General features: G+C 34.1%; 1 protein-coding gene across 1 annotated transcript in view; it reads left to right on the plus strand.

Moving 5' to 3' along the window:
- The window catches only part of PAWR (pro-apoptotic WT1 regulator), a 112,534-nt gene extending 101,804 nt beyond the window's left edge, over positions 1–10,730 (plus strand). The window contains exons 5-7 of the mRNA XM_032854707.1: positions 5,780–5,924; positions 7,940–8,044; positions 10,413–10,730. Coding sequence (XP_032710598.1) covers positions 5,780–5,924; positions 7,940–8,044; positions 10,413–10,499 — 337 coding nt within the window. The 3' untranslated portion in view covers positions 10,500–10,730. The remainder of the gene's footprint in view (positions 1–5,779; positions 5,925–7,939; positions 8,045–10,412) is intronic.
- The last annotated feature ends 228 nt before the right edge of the window (positions 10,731–10,958 follow it).

Consider the following 10,958-nt stretch of genomic DNA (forward strand, 5'->3'; position numbering starts at 1 on the left):
AAGAGTTGTTCACAGTATTCCTTTTAATGGCCATGGACTCTCTAGTGCTGTCCCTTCTTTCATTTCTGATACTAATAATCTGTGTCCCCATATTTGCTTAGTTAGCCTAGCCTATTGAATTTATTGATCTTTTCAAAGAGATAGTTTTTGGTTTCATTGATTTTCTTTATTGATTTCGTTTTCAGTATAATTGATTTCTGGTCTGATTCTTATTTCTTCTGCTTGTTTTGGATTAATTTGCCTTTTCCAGTTTCCTACGGCAGAAACCTAAAGTATTGATTGTAGATTTTCTTTCTTTTCTAACATAGGCATTCAGTGCTATAAAGTTCCCTGCAAATACTGCTTTCATTGCACAAATTTTAAGTTGTGGGTTCATTTTTGTTTAGTTCAAACATTTTAAAAATTCTTTGGGATTTCTTTTGACTTATGTATTATTTAGAACTCCGATAACTAATTTCTATACATTTTACAAGTTTCCAGTTATCTTTCTGTTATTAATTTCCAGTTTAATTCTGTTTTGGTCTAAAAGCAGACCTTGTATGATTTCTGTTCTTCTAAATTTGTGAAGGTGTGTTTTATGGTCTAGAATATTTTTATGTTAGTCAGTTGTAATCTAAAATGTGTAAGAGCTGAAGGAAACAACAAGGATTTATTTACTTTAAAAATCTGGCATTATTTATTCTTATTTCATAAAGAAGATAATTAAAAAGTGAGTATATAATAATTAAAAATAAACAAATAGAAAATCTTTTTCATTCTTTTCCATTTCTGCTTTTGTTAGTGTTATCTAAATCTAGGAAGTAAAACTTTAATCCTTATTTTTAATCCTATTTATATGTAATAAAACAAGCTTTACTAGACTTCTTTTGATAGGAAAAGAGAATACCTTTACTGAATGTGACACTAGCAAAGCCAAATGATGGTGGTGATGATGATGATGATGGAAGTAATTTCAAAGAGTTACAGACCAAAAGAGTTTGTGCTAGTTTTGTTGGGAAGCATTGGTTTTCCTATATAGGCATACCGTCTTTTATTGCACTCTGCTTTTTTGTTTTGTAGTTAACTGTGTTTTTTACAGTTTGAAGTTCAAGACCAGTAGAGGAAGTAACTGCACATGGGGTAGGAAAAAAAAAAGAAGAATTAGAAGTGAAGCCTGAAGATGTGACTGAGTTGTTGAAGTCTTGTGATAGAACCTTACTGGATGAGGAGTTGTCTCTTATGAATGGGCAGAAAAAGTGGTTTGTTGAGATGGGTATTTTCATCTTCACTCCTGGTGAAGATGTGAAGATTGTTGAAAGGACAACAGAGGATTTAGATAATATATAAATGTAGTTGATGAAGCATTGGCAGGGTTTGAGAGAATGACTCCCAGTTTTGAAAGAAACTCTGCTGTAGGTAAAATGCTATGTAACAGCATTGCATGCTACAGAGAAATTGCTTGTGAAAGAAAGATTCAGTCAATCCATCAGACTTCATTGTTGTCTTATTTTGAGAAATTGCCACAACCACCCCAGCCTTTAGCAACCATCACCCTGATCAGTCAGCAGCCATTAACACAGAAGTAGATGTGGATTGTTCTGGGGTAGTATAGACATTGCTTTGGGTAGTATGGACCCCTGCCCCCCAATACCAGCAAAAAGCTTATGACTCATTGAAAGTTCAGATGATGGTTAGCATTTTAAAAAATATTTGTAAATTTAAGCATGTACATTGTTTTTTTTTTAACATAATGTTATTGCACACTTAATAGGCTATAGTACAGGTGTTGGCAAAGATGGGGAGGAAGGGAAACCCCTTTTGCACTATTGGTGGGAATGCAAAGTGGTACAGCCACTCTGGAAAACAGTTTGGAGGTCCTCAAAAAGTTTATAAAAATAGAACTACCATATCAGCTGGCAATTTCACTACTAGGTAATTACCCAAACAATACAAAAGTACTGATTCAAAGGGGTACATTTACCCTGATATTTATAAGCAGCATTATCAACAGTAGCCAAACTATGAAAAGAGCTCAAATGTCCATCAACTGATGAATGGATAAAGAAGATGTAGTAGTATATACAATGGACTATTACTTAGCCATCAAAAAGAATGAAATCTTGCCTTTTGCAATGATGTGGATGGAGCTGGGGAGTATTATGTTAAGCAAAATAAGTCAGAGAAAGACCATATAATTTCATTTATATGTGGAATTTAAGAAATAAAACAGATGAACATATGGGAGGGGAGAAAAGAAAAAAGGAGAGGGAGCCAAGCCATAAGAGACTCAATGATAGAGGACAAACTGAAGGTTGAGAGAGGGAGAGGTGGGCTAGGTGGTTGATGGGGATAAAGGAGGGCATTTGTTATGATTAGGACTGGATGTTGTATGTAAGTGATGAATCACTGAATTCTACTCCTGAAACCAATATTGTACTGTATTTTAACTAACTAGAATTTAAATAATAAACAAACAAAAAACAACTTACATAGGTGCCTGGGTGGCTCAGCGGGTTAAGCCTCTGCCTTCAGCTCAGGTCATGATCTCAGGGTCTTGGGATCGAGCCCCACATCAGGCTCTTTGCTTAGCAGGGAGCCTGCTTCCCCCTGCCTCTGTGCCTACTTGTGATCTCTCTCTCTTTCTCTGTTAAATAAATAAATGAAGTCTTTAAAAAAAAAATTACAAATATTTTGTAGTTATATAAAATTTTTAAAAATAGTCAACAATATGGTGTAAATATAACTTTTATATGCACTGGGAAGTCAAAAAATTCATTTGACTCTATTGTGATATGTGCTTCATTGTGGTGGTTTGGAACCAAACCCAAAGTATCGCTGAGGGATGCCTGTGTTGAGTTCAGTTTTTACCTGTAATTGATGGGGAAGTGTTAAAACCACAGTGGTTTATTTGCAGTGATGTGCTGGCTGCTACAACAATAATAACATCAAAATTTAAGTGGCATTTATATGTATTACATAAGTACATTCACAACCACAAATGAATTATTTGAAAGAAGGAATATTACAGTTAAGCTGACAGAATCAGATCTGCAGGATTTCTTATGTAATCATTAGAGCTTTTTTAGTTTCTTTCAAAGTCTCATTTTCATGTTGCTAACATTAAAAACAACTACACAAAAATGAAAAGACAAAGGTGTTTCTTTGGAAATGTTGGATGAATCCGTAGCAGAGAAGGTAGTTTATGTAATACTTTCTGACAACACCATAGCTTGATATATTTAGGAATAGTTTAGTGATACAGAAGACTGACTCTTGGACAGATAGGGATAGCAAAGGAATTTTTTGTTACAATTTGATTATCACGTTGATTTTGTTAATATGACAGTGATAGGAAGGCAGAATTTATTTTTCAGCTTCCTTGTTGACAAACACAACTTACTAGGACTTATGTAAAACTTTAAAAGGTTAACAAATCACCAGATATGGTTTGGAGGGTTTTTTTGCTTTTGTAGGAGTATGTTCTGATTATAGAGAGATGGTGACAAGAAAAACACTCTGGAACCTGTGCCATAATGTGAATCAATGTCCTGCTTCTTTCATTGAGAAAACCTTGCTATTGTCAGCTGAACTAAACGGTATACTTCCTTTATCAGCTAAATTAACAGTAGTTCACTAAAAGTGTGAATTGCTCAAACACTAATGCATTAAATTTGAGATTAAAAAAAAATAAACTATAGTTTGGAAGCTGAGACGGTCAACTGTTACCATATGCTAAGGAATACAATAATTTTCAAAGGGAAATATTCAGACAAAAAGTGTTTGAACTTTGGGATGAACGCTTAGTGTTTTTGCAGGGAACCAGTTTGGTCCCCAGACTTCTTAAATATGTGAATTAGATTTATTTGTCTGATAGCCTTATTCTTTTTTAAAAATGATTTTAGCTTTCCATGCAAGGAAAGAAAGATGTTTTTAATGTTATATAATATCAAAGGACAAAAATGAAACTTAGAAATTTGGGGAAAAAATTTCCAGATTGTTTTGATAGGTTTCACAGTAACAATTGTCAGTAAAATAGTTGGTGATTTTTGTAGTGCACATTTATAAAATGTTAATATCAAATTGGTAAGGCAAACTTGGGAAGAAGTTTGTCAGATTTACAAATTTGGTAAGACATATTTTGAATTTTATTTTTTATTAAAAGAAAGTGCATATAAAGTCAATAGCTCAAGAATCCACTTTTTTCATCAAAAACTATTGCGGATTGAACTATAATTTTGATGGATAAATTATTGATATTGGCTACTAATAAAGGATTGAAGACAAATTTTAAAAAGCACCATTTTCTGGATTTTGGGTAAAAGTTAAAAATTAGTATCCTGAGCTGAAATTGCTTTAAAATATCTTCTATTCCTGTTAACATACAGCTATGAAACTAGTTTTTCTGTTATGAGTGCTATTGAAAGAAAACCTAGAAGTAGTTTAGATATACCTTATCCCTCGTGTCTGGCATTGTCATCAGTCTAACCTAGTATAGGTCAATTTACAAAAATGGCAGCCAGCCTCTGACAGAGCTCCCAGGATGCCCTACCTCCTGGTATTTACATCTTCATAATCTCCTTCCACATGGCAGTATATATAGGGTTGATGTGATAGTATGTCACTTATAAGATTAGGGCATAGATAATGCAGTGTCTGTCTGTCTGTCTCCGGAAACCAGCTGTCATGTGGTGAACAACCCTACATGATGCCTACATACCGAGGAACTAAGGCTTTTGGTCAACAGCCAGTTAGAAACTAAAGCCTTCTGCCATCAGCCATATGAGTGAGCTCAAAGGCAAATTTTTCTAGACCAGTCAGGCCTTCAGATGACTGTAGTCCTGACCAAAACCTCATAAAAGACCTTGAAACATAACCACCCAGCTAAACTGCTTCCAGATTCCTAACCAACAGACATTGTGAGATAAGTGTGTGGTGTTTTAAGCCACTAAGTTTTGGTGTAACTTTTAATGTAATAAATAACTAATATGAAAAACAAGAAGCAAACTCACTTATTATGTTAAAAACTTTAAATATGAGCATATATGCTATTAGTTCAGGGAATATGAATTGGTGTTTAATATGAAGAATTGCCATTTCAGTCATCACTTTCACTTATAATTATGAAATGGCAAAAGTTATTAGTGTGATGGCTGTTTTCTGTGATTGCCTGTATGACAGTTCAGTGAAAGTACACAATTTTATGTAGTTCTTTTTTCTATTCATTCTAATTATTGAAATACAATTTTATGGACATAGCTAATAAAACAGTGAACTTGTATTTTATATGGCCATTTTCCCACTAGTTTGTTTTCATTTGATCTATTGGTCTATGATGGATTAGAATTTAAAAAAAAAAAAAAGGAAAAAGAAAACAAAATGGTTTTCCACCACAGGTAATCTACATTAAGTTCCCTGTCAGTTGTCATAGTACCCTACATTTAACCTTATTGTGGTGGTCATCTTGCTTTATTATGATGGGTTATATTCCCTGTTAGACCGAAAGCTCTTTGAAAGGCAGAGTCCATGTCTTTCTTTGCTGCTATATCTTCATGCACAGAACAGTGTCTGGTACTTAGTGGCTACTCAGTAGTTATTGGTCAGAAGAATTAACTTTTTGTTTTTTAATTTTTTTTCGTTGTGTTGGAATAATGATTAACTTCTTTAGTTATAAATGAGTTGGCTACTATAACCATGTGTCCTCAGGGAATGGTAATTATTTATGGTGAATAGAAAATATTCTTGGCATTCTTCTTGCTGAGTATTAGATACTTTTATAAAATACATCTTTTTATTTCCATAGCACAACTGCCTCTGAAGAAGATGTTTCAAGTAGATATCCCCGAACAGATAGAAGTGGGTTCAGCAGATATAACAGGGATGCAAATGCTTCAGGTAATTTGGTCTCAAGTAGCATGTTGGAAAAGAAAATTGAAGATCTTGAAAAGGTATGAATTACAAACTATTTTAAGATTGATAAATTTCGTATACCATAGGGATTCCTTTTTTTTACCTTCAGAGCAGCTGAGAAAATAAATTGAAATTTGTATGGGAGAGTTGGTGCCAACAAAAGGAAAAGAATGAGAGGTGCTCGTGGAAGATACCATTAGGGTTAATTGGTATTTCCATATATAGTCAAGTTGCATCTTTAAATCACTGTCTTAAGTATATATTTTCCAGATACATTGTGGCTAGACATTTTCTGACTCCATTAACACTTTCCTATCCAGTTCTGTTGTTAAAACTTTTAGGAATGGAGCCAGTTCTTGTATTCCTTAATATTTAATGTATACTCCCATTCTGCTGCATGTTACCGCTAACATTTTAAAAGACAGTCGTTGTTTTTAAATGATTCTAAATCTATGCTGGCAGTGTGCCCTACTGTGTTTTTATTATATTATCTATATAGTGTATCATTTGTAGACTTTCTTCTGGGTCTTGTTTAGAGCTTAGAATCATCTTCGGTGTTTGAAACAATTGTCAGAATAGACCTATTCAGGAGTGTAGTTGAGAACAAGTCAAATGAATATTGTCATAAATATATTAACCATACAGTCTTTGGGTTTTTTTTCTGTCAACATTTAATACATAAAGTTGGTAATAGTGCTGATTACTTTCTGATTGTTGAAAATGTTTTGTATTGCTGACTTGAAATTATTCCCTGTGATACAAAGATTGCTTTAAGTAGAAATTTAATTTTAAAAAATTTGTATAGCATTATGATTGTTTTTTAGTTCATATTTCAGCTTTGATACCAGTTTCTGTGAGTTTAAGTTAAAAACTTAAAGGAATACATAGTCTAACCAGTTTAAAAGCTTTCTTTAGAAAGGCTTTTACAGTTCCACATGAGTTTGGATCCAGTCCTGAGTAGTTTGGCAGCAGCTGTTTAATGAGGCCCACTGGCTGCTTTTTCTGAGGGCTAGCAGAAAAGAGGTTAAATTCTGAGCAAAATTTTTCAGTTCTGCTTTCCTTTGCCCCCATGGTAGTCAACCCAGCCCAAGACCCTGAATTCTAAATCAGATTTCTTTGAAAAAGGTATTGCATTGTTAAAAAAAAATAATAAAAAAGCTTAAAAACCAGTAATCTATTTCAGTTCCTTTATTTTATCCATTAACTGGTAGGGCCACAGGTAACATTGAGAACCATTGTTTTTCTGTTTAGTTTTCCAGAGCCATCTCCTTTTCTTAAACTTTTTGGGTTTGTTTTGTTTTGTTTTTAAGATATATTTATTTACTTATTTGGTTGGGGAGGGACAGGCGGTGAGGGAGAGAGAATCCCAAGCACCCTCCGCTGAGCTTGGAGCTGACAAGGGGCTCCGAGATCACTACCTGAGTAGGAGGCTTAACCAACTGCACCACCTAGGTGCACCTTAAACTTTGTATTTTGAATAACATATTTGAATTTCTTCAAACAGGATATTATTCATTTAAAAAATAAGATATATCATTACTAATGGTGGTAATGAACTAAAGAGGGTAAGTCATTGGGTATTATTGTTTGTTAAAGAATTGTGTAAACATCAGTTTAATCAAAATATGGGGCACCTGGATGGCTCATTTGGTTAAGCATCTGACTCTTGGGTCCTCCTCGTATCATGATCTAATAGATTGTGAGATCAAGCCCCGCCTTGGGATTTTGCTTGGATTCTTTCCCTCTCCCCTTTTGCCCATGCTCACCTTTACCGGGGCTCGCTCTCTCTCTCTCTCAAATAAAATATATAAATCCTTTTAAAAAAAAAAAAAAAAGAAGAAGAAGGAATATATCTTACATCTCCTGTATTCCTCTCATTCTTTGGGTCTTTCCTAGGCTGGGTTTTTCCTTCCCTCACCAGGTGACTTAAGAAATCCATTGAAATCTTTATATATCTAAGGTGCTTCACCAAACTTGGCAGATACATGTCATTTAAGGTTAAAAACAACCAGTTACTTCACAATTAATACTTCGTATTAATTATATCTACCAGGAAGTAGTAAGAGAAAGGCAAGAAAACTTAAGACTTGTGAGACTAATGCAAGATAAAGAGGAAATGATCGGAAAACTCAAAGAAGAAATTGATTTGTTAAATCGAGTAAGTATTCAAACATTTCAGTTTCACAGTTGTTTTTTTTTTCCTGGCAGTTGGATGAAAATACATATATATGAAGAGATTATGTAATTTCATTATTTTGTTAAAGAGATGATAATTTATGGTAATAAGAATCATTTCTTTCTATAAACTGATTTCCTCTGGCCAGTTATCAGTTGTATTCAGTTATTATTGTTCTTTTGGGGATGGACTGATGAATGGATTTGTTTAGTGTTTTGTTAAGAGTTGAGGTGAGAGGCAGCTTGGTCACCACCACACATAAAAGGACATGGGTACAGAGTTGCCTCAGTGAAGAGCAAAACTTGCTGCTTTCTTGCCATAAGAAACTTGAGATGTCTTTGTGTTTTACCACCTTTTTCCCCCCAATTGTACTTAATGCATGTCCCCCTTAAGTTTAGCATTATACCAGGTCTCTATTATACTATTTTGTAATTCTTTTTCTTGCTTTCAGCCCTAGAATTCACTTTTTGCTTAAGAAACAAGTGTTAGTGCTGGGCCATTCTTAAGCAATGCTGATGAGAAGAGATTCCATAGTTTTGCATACTGGAATGATTTAGATAAGAGAAAAAGTTTGGGGCGCCAGGCTGGCTCAGTGGGTTAAAAGCCTCTGCCTTTGGCTCAGGTCATGATCCCAGGGTCCTGGGATTGAGCCCCGCCTGGCCTGGGATTGAGCCCTGTGGTGGGCTGTCTGTTTGGCAGGGAGCCTACTGCCTTTCCTCTCTCTCTGCCTGCCTCTCTGCCTACTTGTGATCTCTGTCTGTCAAATAAATAAATCTTTAAAAAAAAAAAAAAGTTTGCTTGGGGGTGAGGGGAGGGAAACAGATTCCTAATCGAGTCTTGACCCTAACAATGAAAGAAGAGGCAATAAAGAGGCTTCATTATATAGACCCATTCTAAATAAAGCTCTGAGGCATTAACTATAGGTAATAGATGAGGACAGCAAAACTTAGTTTAACTTGCTCAAGGTCATAGGTGGTAATCACAGAGTAACTATCTGAGCCAGTATTTGACAGCAGGTATTCCAAAATCCTAATTCTGAGCTCTTCCATTTTTGTAGACAGTCTTCCATCTTGGTTTAGAACACAGGTGTTCCTCTACTGGTTTTGGAATATGATTTAATAAAATATGAAAATAGTTTTGAAGTAGTATTAGTACTGTCTTGGGCACTGTGCATTAAAAAGAATAATAAAACATCTGCTCTTACAGAGTTTATAATCTGGTAATGATACAGAAATATATCTTACTTAAGTCTACATCTTAGAAAGGTCTCAGTTGTAGTAATTTTCAGAATCTTGTATATTATTGTTGTTTTCAACAGGTAAGTTCCCTAGCATCATTCATTTGGTTTGTGAATAAATGCAGATTCTATTTTTGCACATTTTAAAAACATTTACATAATTGTCCAAAGGCAGTATGCTGAATTTATCAGAATGCTGCTATCTGGTAGCATGCTTATAATTTAAATTGATTACTCAAGTTTTAGTATTTTGAATTACAAGGATAATTCTAAAATACATGCTTTTACAACTATCAGTAAGCATTCTGCCTTGAAATAGTTTCTTTTAATTTAGAGTGGATTATCTTCATCTTTACCAAATTGTTGTATATATGGTGCTGGGATTTACATAGGGAACAAAGACCTGGAATCATATACCTTTAAAGCTGGAGGATGATTACTTAGTTTAGTGGCTTTCTTTTTTTTTGAGCTTTAAAAACCTTTTCCTCAAACAAAATGTTATGGAGGAACCTAACATGAATTGAACCAGATCAACTCTCTGTGCTCCAGATCTCCTTTACTGTATGCCTCCATTTTATCACTTCCTCAGATTTTCACCTCACAACATACACTCTTGTTAAAGATCATACAAGGTGGTAGGAGTATATCCAGAACTTGTACCTCGATCTTTCTGATGTCTCATTTGACACAGGTTGTTATCTGAGACCCTGAACCTCATACTGCCCACATATTTATTTTGTTTAGTCCTCAATTTGGGGTGGGGGGGGTTGTTCTTAACTAAAAAATTAAGCTGTTTATAATGATTAAAAATTAGAAGATTCACAATTAAAGAATTCTGGTTTTTTATTTCTCTTAAAAATGAAAAATCTGGCAAGACGTGATCTGTCTTAACCATGATAATAATGAGAAGGAGTTGAGTAGTGGGTGCTCCCTTCAGGTGTGGGGCATACTCCATCTAAAGTTGTTTTTGGAACTTGTCCTTGTTTCCAAATTAAGTGCATGTATGAGTTATCTTTGAATGTATTTATTTTAAAATGTTTTTTTTAATCACCTTTAGAATATTTTTAAGTACTTAAAAAACTCCTATGTTATTTTCTTTTTTGTTTGCTTAAGGACCTAGATGACATAGAAGATGAAAATGAACAACTAAAGCAGGAAAATAAAACTCTTTTGAAAGTTGTTGGTCAGCTAACAAGGTAGAAGATTCAAGACCCAGTGTGGAAGAAACATTTTAAAACTACTGATTGAATGTTATGGTTAATGCTAGGATAATATTCCTATGCTGCAATACATTAAGTATGTGTATTTATTTCGAGAAAACAGTGGGTGTTTATTTTCAAAATACTTCTTTTTCATTATTTCAAAACAGTATCAACCTTCTGTTTCACCAATAAGTAACATCTTTCAGTTATTAAAATGATCGGTTATGCCTCTTTCGGTTTTGTGTGGTATTCAAATAATATATGGTTTAAAGTCACAACCATTTGAATATATTTTATCTATGGTAGTATGTTTTCTCCCTAAAGGAATATACATAGTCTTTGTTTACATGGATTCAAATACTTTTGGGGAATTACCTACAATTGCCTTATTACTGATGTGTGCAAACTTATGTGTTGTTGATTTACTCATATAGGCTTTGTCTATTGTCATTTGTTC

Source organism: Lontra canadensis, unplaced genomic scaffold (assembly GCF_010015895.1).
Source record: "Lontra canadensis isolate GAN:19392208 unplaced genomic scaffold, GSC_riverotter_1.0 scaffold9, whole genome shotgun sequence".
NCBI lineage: Eukaryota > Metazoa > Chordata > Mammalia > Carnivora > Mustelidae > Lontra > Lontra canadensis.